At 40.7% G+C, this 14,220-nt stretch overlaps 1 protein-coding gene across 3 annotated transcripts in view; it reads left to right on the top strand.

The window, feature by feature from the left end:
- Positions 1-14,220, top strand: part of PDGFD (platelet derived growth factor D) — a 187,721-nt gene that overhangs the window by 111,563 nt on the left and 61,938 nt on the right. For 2 of the 3 annotated variants that reach the window (XM_073338469.2, XM_073338486.2), the window contains exons 2-3: positions 1,233-1,437; positions 7,871-8,051. In XM_073338469.2, coding sequence (XP_073194570.2) covers positions 1,233-1,437; positions 7,871-8,051 — 386 coding nt within the window. The remainder of the gene's footprint in view (positions 1-1,232; positions 1,438-7,870; positions 8,052-14,220) is intronic. The other variant, XM_073338478.2, reaches the window with a different exon arrangement.

The following is a 14,220-nucleotide window of genomic DNA, read 5'->3' as shown; positions in this document are numbered from 1 at the left end:
TGCTGATTCAAGTCCTTATTTACTTGAAAAGTGTGAGTTGGGGGAGATGCGGGGAGAACAGTTCATCTTGAAGATTGTTTGAGTAAAGCATTTTTATAATAGTTATACCAGCAACCCAGGCTTGTATAAGTTTCAGATTGTTTTGCACCTAGAGTTATTCACTTCTCAGAAGAGTAGGTGATGAACTATTAAAATGTTTCCGTTTACTGTATGCAGCTTGGTATTTACAGTCATGAGCCAATGAAAAGCAACCTAAGGAAAAACAAAAAAAGATTTTCTTACCATGGAGTTTGCACCATTTCTTTTAGTTCCTGTTTTTCTTGGGTATCCTACAAAATTCCCCTTTTCCCCAAGAGCTCAGAAGTATTCAGTCAAACATGAAGTTGTTCTGTAAAAGAAGGGGAAAAAATAACTTTGGTTGCTGATATATGGACAATGTCTGGTGGTTCTTACATTTTTTTCTTGTCACTTTATACTGCAGATCATCTCTTTGTGCCATAGACCCCCACATTGCCCTGCAGCACACCAATATTTGTGGGGTGGGGAAGGATTTGCTATTAATAACTCTTTTAGAGAATTGTTTTCATACCATGGATTTCCTGTTTTTTGTACTTGGAGCTTGTCTACATGGTACGTTAGTGTGCACCAACTGGGGCATAAATTCTGCTGCGCACCACTGTGTCATGCACTAACTGTCCGTGTGGACCCTACTGGTGCACACTAAAAGTTTCATTAGTGCATTGATGTAACACTGTTTGAAATGGGACACACACATGCATGTTCACAGCCTTATTATTATTTCTGTCTTTCAGGGGGGATCTACCCCCTGATTCTTTCAAATTCTGCTTACAAAATTTGGGAATCAGGTTTTGTTTCCATCTTTGCCTCTGTCTTTCTCCCCTAGTTGTGAGATGTAAATTCTGCCTTAAGAGCAAAATGGTGGGAGATAGAGAATGTAAATAAAACATATAGATAGATTAGATATAATCATAACACAGAGATTATATGTAGATGGATGTTACTATTTCTGTTCTGAGTCAGGCCAGGGACTGTTCTTTACATTAATGGGAAACATGATTGTGCTTCCCTATTTAAACAACAGCTGCCATTAAACCCTGCTCCTTAGACACCTCCTATGTAAATAATGCTTGTTGTGTTGTTAAACTGTTGTTTTTTTGCCTTCCTGTATGTGGAGCATCATACTAATTTCTACAAGTTGTGACTACTAACAGAGAGCAATCACCTCACAGACTTGTACCGAAAAGAAGAGATCATCAGTGTCGGAGGAAATGGCTGCATCCACAGTCCTCGCTTCCCAAGTAGCTACCCAAGGAACCTGTTACTGACATGGCGGCTGCTCTCGACAGGGAATACAAGGATACAGCTGGCCTTTGATAATCAGTTTGGATTGGAGGAGCCAGAAAATGATATCTGCAGGTGAGAGAAAAGCTATCCAGAGAGCTAATCATGTCATTTTAAAAATCAGCTGACCAAATGTCTTGCATGGTGCTTTGGAGGGGTCCATTAGGGATTCCGTTTCAGATTAACGAGATATCTGGCTACCAACACTACAAACCAAACTCTCTGAATAAACTTACCTGCATCAGGCTTGAACTGTTTCCTGTGAATTGAAGTCCTCGCCTGGTATTTTAAATGCAGCACACTCGAGTCTTAGGCACTGCTGGCTCCCTGCACAAATGCTAAAAGAATGGGGTTTTGCCCACTGTAACTAAGGACAATGGATGTTTCTTTTTTCAGTTATGCGAAACACATTTTTCTTCAGTATGTCAGTTTAGAAAGCTGGGTATTTGCTGCGAGGGAAGAGGCAGACAGGGAAGAGCAGGGGTAGGGGAACAGTGTGCTGTGCTCTGGGAATTATATGGCCAGAATGATTGACTGGCTGTTAGCTCTCTTTAATTATTATTTGCATCTCCGTATAATTTGTTCTAGGTGGTTGAAATATAGCTCCAGAGTCAGCGGTATACTCTGTCTGCTTTGTACCACTGTGGTGATGCAAAGCAGCTATAAGCTCAGTTGACGGGGCTGGTTAGACCAGGTTTATAGCTTTTCATCACCAGAACATACAGTTGAATTTGGCCGATAATTAATAAAATAAACTAATACAAATGTTTCTGATGTTCATGTTTTTGTTGTTCAGGGTGTATTTAGTGTGGGAGGGAAGGCCTCAAGCCTTCCCAGACACTTTCCAGGGCACATCTTCAGAAGCCAGATTGCTGTGCAGCAGTATTGGCACTCTGTCTGACTGTTATTACTTATCGCTACACCTAACCAGAAAACCTGTGTTGTTTTCTTTCTACTCCCACCCGCTTTCATGTCTTCTCCCAGCATCTTATTCAGTTAATTTGCATTTAGAGGCTTTGGTGAGTCTGTGTGGTTTTATTATTATTTTTCAATTGGTAATGTTCTGCATTACCAATGAACTGAGAGAACCATTCCAGTCAGTTTGTTTTTCAGTTAATGACAAAAGAATGCAGACTCAACCTGGCCATCCTTCTCTGTATGTTTATGATCTTGGCAGCTTTTACTCTGCTCTGTCATTGTTGGTGTGAGAGCAATTACAGTGTAATAATAGTTACCTTCTAGGACCTCAGAGGCTATGCCGGAATGCAGAGACTAATGCCCATGGAAACGGCCTGTTAACATTTTACATAGAGTATAAACTATGGCTGACCTTAAATCATTTCAACCTTGAAACGTGGATCTAATTTACTGTGGAAAAGGATGAAATGTTCTCTTGTAAAGGGCTATTAAAGGTGATGACATGGTGAGGGGAAGTCAAGTCATTATCGACATACTGGATTTTGACCATGGCTGCGGAGAATCTGTCTGCTTTCAAAAGCTACAAATTTATGAAGCAGAGAAGCAAAAACCTTCCAGAATATGTAGTGCCTATAAATGCTGAGAAAATATCCCATTCTTTATAGAAATACAACCTTGCCCTGTAAGGCTTTTATTTACATGATATTACTACTAGAATGAGGAAGCTCCCAGGGTATTACTTGGAATGACTTCCAAGCTTGTTAAAGACCCTTTGGTAAGTAACATACAATATTACTTTACCACTCTGGAGAAATTTTTTTTTTGGGGGGGAGGGTATCTGATTTTGTCCTCAGTTTTACTGTCAGATGCTCTCTCTGGCCCTACTTCACCAAAACATCCAAGCACATTCTTACATTAAAGCATGTGCCTAAAGTTAAACACATACTTATGTGCTTTGCTGAATGGACAGCTGAATCGGGGCCTCTGCTCCTTAGCCTCCTTTCTCCTGCTTTGGCCCTTACTCTTTTCCCCAAAAAGAAAAGGAGTACTTGTGGCACCTTAGAGACTAACCAATTTATTTGAGCATAAGCTTTCGTAAGCTACAGCTCACTTCATTGGATGCATTCAGTGGAAAATACAGTGGGGAGATTTATATACATAGAGAACATGAAACAATGGGTATTACCATACACATTGTAAGGAGAGTGATCACTTAAGGTGAGCTATTACCAGCAGGAGAGCAGGGGGGGGAACCTTTTGTAATGATAATTAAGGTGGGCCATTTCCAGCAGTTGACAAGAACGTCTGAGGAACAATGGGGAGTCGGAGGGGGGAATAAACAAGGGGAAATAGTTTTACTTTGTGTAATGACCCATCCACTCCCAGTCTCTATTCAAGCCTAAGTTAATTGTATCCAGTTTGCAAATTAATTCCAATTCAGCAGTCTCTCGTTGGAGTCTGTTTTTGAAGTTTTTTTGTTGAAGAATTGCCGCTTTTAGGTCTGTAATCGAGTGACCAAAGAGATTGAAGTGTTCTCCAACTGGTTTTTGAATGTTATAATTCTTGACGTCTGATTTGTGTCCATTCATTCTTTTATGTAGAGACTGTCCAGTTTGACCAATGTACATGGCAGAAGGGCATTGCTGGCACATGATGGCATATATCACATTGGTAGATGTGCAGGTGAACGTGCCTCTGATAGTGTGGCTGATGTGACTAGGCCCTATGATGGTGTCCCCTGAATAGATATGTTAGCCACGGGCTTTGTTGCAAGGATAGGTTCCTGGGTTAGTTGGTTCTGTTGTGTGGTGTGTAACAAAGTCCGTTGCCAACTGTGTCCATAATCAAAAAGGCTGACAAAGGAGGTGCTGTTGTCATCATGAATAGGTCGGAATATGAACAAGAGGCTTCTAGGCAGCTCTCCAACACCACTTTCTACAAGTGATTACCCTCTGATCCCACTGAGGGTTACCAAAAGAAACTATACCATTTTCTCAAGAAACTCCCTGAAAAAGCACAAGAACAAATCCGCATAGACACACCCCTGGAACCCTGGTCTGGGGTATTCTATCTGCTACCCAAGATCCATAAACCTGGAAATCCTGGGCGCCCCATCATCTCAGGCATTGCCACCCTGACAGCAGGATTGTCTGGCTATGTAGACTCCCTCCTCAGGCCCTACACTACCAGCACTCCCAGCTATCTTCGAGACACCACTGATTTCCTGAGGAAACTACAGTCCATTGATGATCTTCCTGAAAACATCATCCTGGCCACTATGGATGTAGAAGCCCTCTACACCAACATTCCACACAAAGATGGACTGCAAGCCGTCAGGAACAGTATCCCCGATAATGTCATGGCAAACCTCGTGGCTGACCTTTGTGACTTTGTCCTCACCCATAACTATTTCACATTTGGGGACAATGTATACCTTCAAATCAGCAGCACTGCTACGAGTACCCGCATAGCCCCACAGTATGTCAACATTTTTATGGCTGACTTAGAACAACACTTCCTCAGCTCTCGTCCCCTAATGCCCCTACTCTACTTGCACTACACTGATGACATCTTCATCATCTGGACCCATGGAAAAGAAGCCCTTGAGGAATTCCACCATGATTTCAACAATTTCCATCCCACCATCAACCTCAGCCTTGTCCAGTCCACACAAGAGATCCACTTCCTGGACACTATGGTGCTAATAAGCGATGGTGACATAAACACCACTCTACACCGGAAACCTACTGACCACTATTCCTACCTACATGCCTCCAGCTTTCACCCAGACCACACCACACGATCCATTGTCTACAGCCAAGCTCTACGATCCAACTGGATTTGCTCCAACCCCTCAGACAGAGACAAACACCTACAAGATCTCTATCAAGCATTCTTACAAATGCAATACCCACCTGCTGAAGTGAAGAAACAGATTGACAGAGCCAGAAGAGTACCCAGAAGTCACCTACTACAGGACAGGCCCAACAAAGAAAATAACAGAATGCCACTAGCCATCACCTTCAGCCCCCAACTAAAACCTCTCCAGCGCATCATCAAGGATCTATAACTTATCCTGAAGGACGACCCATCACTCTCACAGATCTTGGGAGACAGGCCAGTCCTTGCTTACAGACAGCCCCCCAACCTGAAGCAAATACTCGCCAGCAACCACACACCACACAACAGAACCACTAACCCAGGAACCTATCCTTGCAACAAAGCCCGTTGCCAACTGTGCCCACATATCTATTCGGGGACACCATCACAGGGCCTAATAACATCAGCCACACTATCAGAGGCACGTTCACCTGCACATCCACCAATGTGATATATGCCATCATGTGCCAGCAATGCCCCTCTGCCATGTACATTGGTCAAACTGGACAGTCTCTACGTAAAAGAATAAATGGACAAAAATCAGATGTCAAGAATTAGAACATTCAAAAACCAGTTGGACAACACTTCAGTCTCTTTGGTCGCTCGATTAGAGACCTAAAAGCGGCAATTCTTCAACAAAAAAACTTCAAAAACAGACTCCAACGAGAGACTACTGAATTGGAATTAATTTGCAAACTGGATACAATTAACTTAGGCTTGAATAGAGACTGGGAGTGGATGGGTCATTACACAAAGTAAAACTATTTCCCCTTTTTTTGTTCCCCCCACCCACCTCCCACGGTTCTTCAGACATTCTTGTCAGCTGCTGGAAATGGCCCACCTTGATTATCACTACAAAAGGTTCCCGCCCACCCCGCTCTCCTGCTGGTAATAGCTCACCTTAAGTGATCACTCTCCTTACAGTGTGTATGGTAACACCCATTGTTTCATGTTCTCTGTGTATATAAATCTCCCCACTGTATTTTCCACTGAATGCATCCGATGAAGTGAGCTGTAGCTCACGAAAGCTTATGCTCAGATAAATTGGTTAGTCTCTAAGGTGCCAAAAGTACTCCTTTTCTTTTTGCAAATACAAACTAACACGGCTGCTACTCTGAATCCTTTCCCCAGAAATCTCCTGGTTGTTTACTTTCACATTTTTCATTTATGTTACTAATTTTAAGTTACTTACTATGAAATTTAAATGGGCTTGAAACTCATTTGGGGCTGGGAGCTGAAAAGGTGAACTTTTTTACTTAAGGTTTCAGAGTAGCAGCCGTGTTAGTCTGTATTCGCAAAAAGAAAAGGAGTACTTGTGGCACCTTAGAGGCTAACAAATTTATTAGAGCATAAGCTTTCGTGAGTACTCCTTTTCTCTTTTTACTTAACTGTTTGATTTAATCTTAATCTGCTGTGCTGTAGTTTGAACCCATTGCCTCTTGTCCTACTCTCTGTGGCAAGAGGGGACAACTTTTCTCCATCTTTCTATGGCAGCCTTTCAAGTATCTGAAGACCGCTATCGCTCATAAACATCCTCTTCGCTCTCTTCACTAGACCTCACTGTCTTCCTTGTCTCCGGCTTTCTGCCACAGGCTGAATGGAACACTTGGGGCGTGACCCAGCTGCATTGAAATCAATTGTTGAAATATCATTGTTGTCAGTAAGCTTTGGATCAGGACTTTGATTGCTGCCCTTTTGTCATCCACAGGAAGACTATGGAAAACTCAATAAACTGTACAAGCTACTGACAAAAATATATGAACAGTCTGATCCTACTATAGCTATATGTAACCTATGTCAGTGATTCTCAAACTTCATTGCACTGCGACCCCCTGCTGCCAACAAAAAATACTGCATGACCCTAGGCGGGGTGGGCTGGAGCCCGAGCCCCATCGCCCTGGGCTGAACCCCTTGGGCTTTGACTTCAGCCCTGGGTGGCTGGGCTCAAGCTTTGTCTTCAGCCCAGACTCCAGTGAGTCTAATGCTGGCCCCGGCAACCCCATTAAAATGGGGTCACAACTCACTTTGGGGTCCCGTCTCACAGTTTGAGAACCTCTGACCTATGCTAACACAGTGTGGCTCTTTGTTTCCCTCTAGTGGCTAGACTATGTATAGAGGTTTATGAGTCAATGGACTTAGTTAGCTCAAGCAATGGAGGTCACGGGTTCAGTCCCTGCAGATGACCTAACTAGGGGGCGTCATTACATATACAGCCTAAATTCCCTGTGTCAGTTAAGGTAATCATCCCAAAATGCCTCATTGCTGTAACTACTATCTTGATCTAGTTTATGTCTGCCCAAAATCAAAATTGTTCTGTTCCTTAAATAATATTGTGTTAAATTTACAGGCTGTTTACTAGCTATATAAAACAAATGTGGTATGGTTATTTTATAGCAAGGAAAAATGTCTGTAAAGGCATCCTCATTGCAGCATGGTAGGGAATGCTGTACGCTTTCACTCCCAACAGCTAAAAAACCCGACAAACAACAATACATACCACCACCCTACGTATTTAATATTCTTAGAAAGTAACTTTGAGCTCAACATATCATGCACTATGCTAGTATTTTCACCATCTGTAATTTTTAATCAAGTGTTTCATAGTGGAAACCAATGTACATTTGACCAATTTTTTGAGCAGTGTTCCTGTGTAGCAGCAGCAGCAGCTTTATGTAATGAGAATTTATTAAATTATCAAACTGATCTGCAGGTATGACTTCGTGGAGGTGGAAGATCTATCTGAAACTAGCACAGTTATCCGAGGACGGTGGTGTGGTCACAAGGAAATTCCTCCAAGAATAACATCCAAAACAAACCAAATAAAGATAACCTTCAAATCCGATGACTATTTTGTGGCTAAACCTGGATTCAAGATTTATTATTCCCTTGTGGTAAGTAACTTAACTACTTAGTTGATACAAAACATTCCAGAGTGTGAAAGAACAGCAATACTTGGAGACTGGATGACATAGCTAACTACAGCTAATCACAACATTAATTAACTGTAAATACTTTCCTTCCAGCAAACTACATAAGGCATAGATAAAAGCAGTTTTGACATCCTGTTATTAAATATAAACTAAAGACAAGTCCATCACAAGACTTACACTAATAATATGTTTCAGAAACACTAACACTTTCTGCACTGAGGCTGCAATTCCAATGTACTGACAAACACCACAGCAATGACAGTTGAAATAGTTGCTGTTTAAACTCCATTTTGATTCTCATTTGACATCAAAGAAAAGTACTGTCAGGAGGTTTTGACTGATTCTAAGCAAGAAGTCAGGACTTTAACACACATGGGTCAGTCGGTCCTAAGAAATAGGCGAGCGCCGTTCCGAAGGGACAGGCGATGGCCTCCGTTGCCCTCAGCCGATCGAAAGGGAGTTGGGTTCAGATCCCCGAATCCGGAGTGGTGGAGATGGACGCCACGAGGCATCCGGTCCGGTAACACAACCAATCCCAGAGAAGCTGGCGGGAGCCCCGGGGAGAGTTCTCTTGTGTGTTAAGGTTCAAACTGTTGTTATAAGCTCTATCGTTCTTTGTATTATGTAGTGGTATTGTCATTGCAGAACACACCGACTTGATGAGATGAAAGCCCTCTGTTTTTAAAGAAGCAGGAATATTAATTAGTCTAAGTAGATTTTGAAACAAATGTGTTTTCAATGTATTGCCCTCAATAATATTATAATCCTTTGGGTGCAATATAGCTGAACAGAGGTGAGTTTTGCAATCAGGTGGCAACTTACTATCCTGACGTCATTATGTTTTCATATCCTTCACAATCCAGATTTCTTTTATTCAATCCAGTGTTATGTATTCAGGCTTTCTTATTCCTGTTAGCAATAAGGTTAAACTTGTCCTAGGAAAAATCCACTATTTACACCATTTCACTTCAGCTAATGGCTTTTGTGTGAGCGTATACTATTGTACACTGAGCCCATTCCATGCCTAAATATGGGAGATATATTGCAAATTCAGAGCCAGATGCTGCTTCCGTGTATTTAAACACTGGGCCTACTCATGGAGTAAAACACTACTCCATGTGAGTAAGGATGACAAGAATCTGGAGCTTGATTTGAACGTAATCTAGCAAGGCTAACATTTATGTTGTTGCAGTCCATGGAGTACCACAATGCATAAACATTTAAGCAGTGAAGCAGCCCCTTTTACATCATGTGTATTTAATATTTCCGGAAAACCTCTGTTACAATTAGATAGCTTTACATAGCGACTATGTATAGTTCATATAGGACACCTGGGTTTTGAGAAAATGAACATTATCATTCAAGCAGAGGATATTCCGCACTAGAAAGCTCGAAGTGTAGTTACTATACCTAATGCTTAGAGTGAGCAAACAGAATGTTGTGCCGTTTAGCTAGTATATGTGAGAGAATATTCTCCTAACACACTCTTAAAATGAAATGTTCTTTTTCTCAGAAGAGAGAAATCTGTAGGGGACAGGTGGTAGTCATGAGGATGAAATGGCTTTAGCTGCTGCTCAAAGTTTAAATTGTCCATTTGAAGATCCATAGGATTAATAGTCAGCAGACTCAGCCCTTAGTTGGTAGTCTTCACAGTCTCTCAGGACTGAGTACGTACAATGGATATACTGCACGCTGCTGACCCCTGAAGGTTGAACTCAGCATGCATTTGCAGGCAGCAAGTTAGAAAATATTATTGGACCATGCATAAACATATGATGCATCAGATGAAATAAAAAATATTTAAATTGCTTTTTTCTTTGCTCCACGGCCATTTCCATCATTAGGCTATTTTTGGAACTTCCTTGGGAAACCTTTCTGGTAACAAATGCGCACAACTTTATTTAAAAAAAACAACCCATGGACACTAGTTAAATTAATTTCAACTGGTGCATATAAGCTTGTTTGTCAGTTCACCACTCTGCGTGTGGCACATATTGAGGCACTGCAATGCATATATTGTTCAACAAGAACAAAGAGCTATGTTTGTTATCACCTCTTCTAGTACATTCCAACTGTGCTCTCCTTCCATTCTTCCCATTTGAAGAAACAAAAAAATAGCCATAAACAGGAAGGGGTCATGTTTACAAACAGGGTTTTGAAATGCAACTACTAAAGTTGCACCTATGCATATGGACATGCTCACGTAAAATGAGTCATTATACATAAACAGGTACTTAGGCATGTAAAGGCCCAGTTTGTGCACAGATGTTGCATGGTCACACTGCAAAACTATTATTGCAGTGCAATTGCCAGCTCAACACAGGCACCTCTTTCTCCCTATATTTTCTTATAAAACCTCCTTTTTCTTCAAGCTTCGCAGGCCTAGAGCACAAGCATCAAACCAGTCTAGATATCACCCGTGCCAGCTGTTATCCATGAGCTGGATTTAGCCTGCAAAATTGTTTGAAAAGCCTCCTTTCTTGATCTTCTTTTCCACTGTGTGGTTGGTTTTTGAAAGGATTTTTAGGTGGTGGTGGGGAGGGGATGTTGCTTCACTTATTTCCCTTAAAAATATAAATGCCCTGGTCCATGCTTAAGCGCATGCATACCTCTGGGGAATCCTTAGGCTCATCTGACTCCCATATTTTGTATAATTAAATTACTGCAAGTGTATAGTATTTGCATTGAAAATGAAGCACTAAACCTTCAGCCGTTATACCTGTCTTAACTTCAATAGAACTACTTCCAGTGAAGGATCTGACTCATAGTTATATTGAGTTGAGTAAGCATTAGGTACACACAATCAGGCACAATGTGATGTAGGGAGTTAAAATGAAAAATCACATTGCTACACATGCAAGAAATCCCCACTCACGTAAGTAGTTTCATACATACCAGTAGGACTGCTTGTGGAAATGAGCAGAATCGGGCCCTGAATTTTAAAAACATACTATCATGAATGTATAAAGTAATAATCAGGAAGTAGTCCATGAACAAATGCCAACAAAATTAAAAGTGGATGCTTTAAATTAAAATTCTCAATCTTGTATCTGATTTTGATTAAATGGGATAATTAGAAAATGTTTAATTCCAGCTGATAATTGAAGTCATTATTTTTGGCTTGTCTGTTTTACAAGAGGCGTATATCCGTTATATATTGACATTAATACATTGTTACTGTATACCCTAACTGGCCTCTAAATTCAATGCATATTTGGGAACTTTGATTTTAAGTATTACTGGCGACAAATGTTCCAACAAAGCTAGAAAATGTATTGAAAAAGGAAAGTCAACAGAGTAAGGCATCAAAACAAATTCTATTTTTATTTTAATTTTTGTTCTGCTCTTCTCTATAACACCATTCAAGAAATGTGAAAATTCAGGGGTTTTATACAGTTTTCATTTTTTGTGGCTAACATTGCAAAATAAATCTGATGTACCCCATTGTTAATGAGGAGTAACTCCACTGAAGTCTATGGAATTATACCAATATAAAACTGAATAGGGTGTCGCTACACCATATCCAAAGTGGTTTTTGTTTGTTTTAAATGAAACTTCTTTCAAGGAAGAGTCCAATAGAATTTCACAGAAACGAGAAATTTTGACCCATCCTAGGGAATTTGATAGAGAATTATATTCTTCCTAGTAATACAAGATACACACTCCCTGTCTGATTATCTAGTAATAACACTAGTCAAAAAACAGAAAGAAAAATCACAGACTTGTTCATGAAAATTAATTGCTGGTTTTTGTCAGATTTTTGATCAATTCTGATTAGAAGACAAATGGAGCCCAAATGCTGGATTTAAACAGTTCGGCTCTGTCCCATTAAGACTTTCAAAGAAACACCAACAAACTAAGCATATTTAGGTCATGTCTATGCTTACTGGGGAACCACGCTGTTGTGATCGATGCAGCGGGGGGTCAATTTAGTGGCTCTAGTGAAGACCTGCTAAATCAACCACAGAGTGCTCTCTGGTCAACTCCAGTACTCCACCGGAATGAGAGGAGTAAGGTAAGTCAACAGGAGAGCGTCTCCTGTCGACACAGAGTGTTGTAGGCATTGCATTAAGTCGACCTAAGTTACTTTAACTCCAGCTGGAGTAGGGTAACTTAGGTCGACTCACCCCAGTAGTGTAGACAAGGCCTCAGAAAACAAAACAAGGTCCTGATGCTGCCACTCCTACTCAAACAAATGTCTCTCTGTCAAATGATTAGTCACATTATCTATCTTCTGTGGATCTAATCATGCAAATGATGATTGCAGGATCGGGCTGCAAGGTGTTTAATTAAAGTAGTAATAACTGTCATCAATAACAATTTCCTTAAAATGTTTAACATGAAAGCAAAACAATTTGCTTATCTTAGTTGGCTAGCAGTGCAAATACAGATTCAAAGATTTTGAGCCCAGAAGAGACCTCATTAGCTTGTCCTCCTATATTTCACAGGTAATAGAATTTCATTAGATCAAATGCAAATTGAACCAATTTCTGTGTAGGGCTGTGTGAATATTTGTCCTCTCTGCTTTGGTTTAAGTTGTTACTTTTTTTTTCAGGACAGACACTTCATTGATGTCTTCAAGACAAAATAGGTTGTCTGGAAACCTACATAATATGTTGCATGTGAAAATATATATGATAATAGTGTGAAGTTATTTTCAATGCTTTTAAAATCCAAAGAAGGAATCTCAGTAGATTTTTTTGGGAAGGTGAGAGGGTGAGTGATTTTGGTTTTGTTAATGAAATGATCAGAAATGAGATAAATCACATTACAGGGATGTGAGATATTATATATATTACACACACACTTATCACTCATGCTCCTGATCATTTTTCACTGATTAAGTTTTGATTTCCCATGTATGCTAGCCAGGATGGATATTTTCATAAACACTGTACAACAAAAAAACAAATACTTCATGTGATGAAACTCCTGTTTCCTTGAGATGCTGGCAGATAACCAACATCTGTGTTCTTGTCTAGAGTGCATCGCCCTTGTATAAAATTGTCAACAAGGGGATCAGCTTTCTAGGGGACAAAGAGGGGAGAAATTAAGTTCTTTCTAATTACATAAGACCAACCCAAAGGCTTTAAAATTCCTTCCCCATTTATATGTAAACAAAGGATTTGGGAGATTATATGTGGTCATTTTGTTTAGGAGCATTTGTAACATTAAAAAGAAGCATTTAAAAAAGTACTAAGTGGTGTATACTCTTCGTGAAAAGCAAAGAATAAATCTCACACAAGGAAAAGGTTTTCAAATCTCTGTTTGCATGTTAAAAGAAACAGACTGCTCACTCAGTTAATGTTGCACTGACTTCGGCTAACTTCTACCTCTCTTGTACAGGAAGTGGGTTTTCTCTTCATAAGTGCAGAGGCTGAGACTCTGCAGTTCTAAATTCCATTCCTCAGTTTATCTTCTTCATAAGAGTGTTATGAAGAGAGTGAGGTTTTATGGCATATAGGCGCAAAGAGAACCTTTCAGATGTACAAAGCAGCACAGGAGAAAGCACAAAAGAATTGGGCAAAGGAAGCAAAAGTGAGAGTTGTGTAACCAGGATAAGTTGGCTGGAGTCATATGGGTGAACAGTGTCCAAGGTCTGGACTAGAGTTATGGCAGTAGGGCTAGAGACAAATTCATAGATTGATAAAGTTTTAAGGCCAGAAAGGACCATTACATCACTTAGTCTGACCTCCTGTACATCGCAGGCCACAAAATTTCACCCAATTTATGGATGGAAACAGCTTGGCAGTGAAGGTGAACAGAGCCAGCTATAGGTCTAGGCCTACCCAGGCTGCTGAGCACTTACAGCCTGGTCATCCCTGTAACAGCTCTTGTCAAGCTGTCCCTTGTCCTGTTTCAAGAGTCTGCCCCATTAATGGCCCCCCCACCTCAACAGAACTGCCAGTCACTGTCACTGAGTTGGTGCTCCCTCTGCCCCTAGAAAGTTTTGCTAGGGGGATAGCCTAGATGTAGCACCAACCCTTGGGCTAAAGAAGAGAGGAGAATCTCTTAGTTGGGGATTGGTCCTGCTCTGAGCAGGGGGTTGGACTAGATGACCTCCTGAGGTCCCTTCCAATCCTGATATTCTATGATCTGTCTGTAGCTCTGTCTCCATAGTATCTAAGTG

The sequence above is a fragment of the Lepidochelys kempii genome, chromosome 1 (assembly GCF_965140285.1).
Source record: "Lepidochelys kempii isolate rLepKem1 chromosome 1, rLepKem1.hap1, whole genome shotgun sequence".
Classification (NCBI taxonomy): domain Eukaryota; kingdom Metazoa; phylum Chordata; order Testudines; family Cheloniidae; genus Lepidochelys; species Lepidochelys kempii.
The sequence above is the reverse complement of the archived record's forward strand: the minus strand, read 5'-3'. Positions and strand labels throughout refer to the sequence as shown.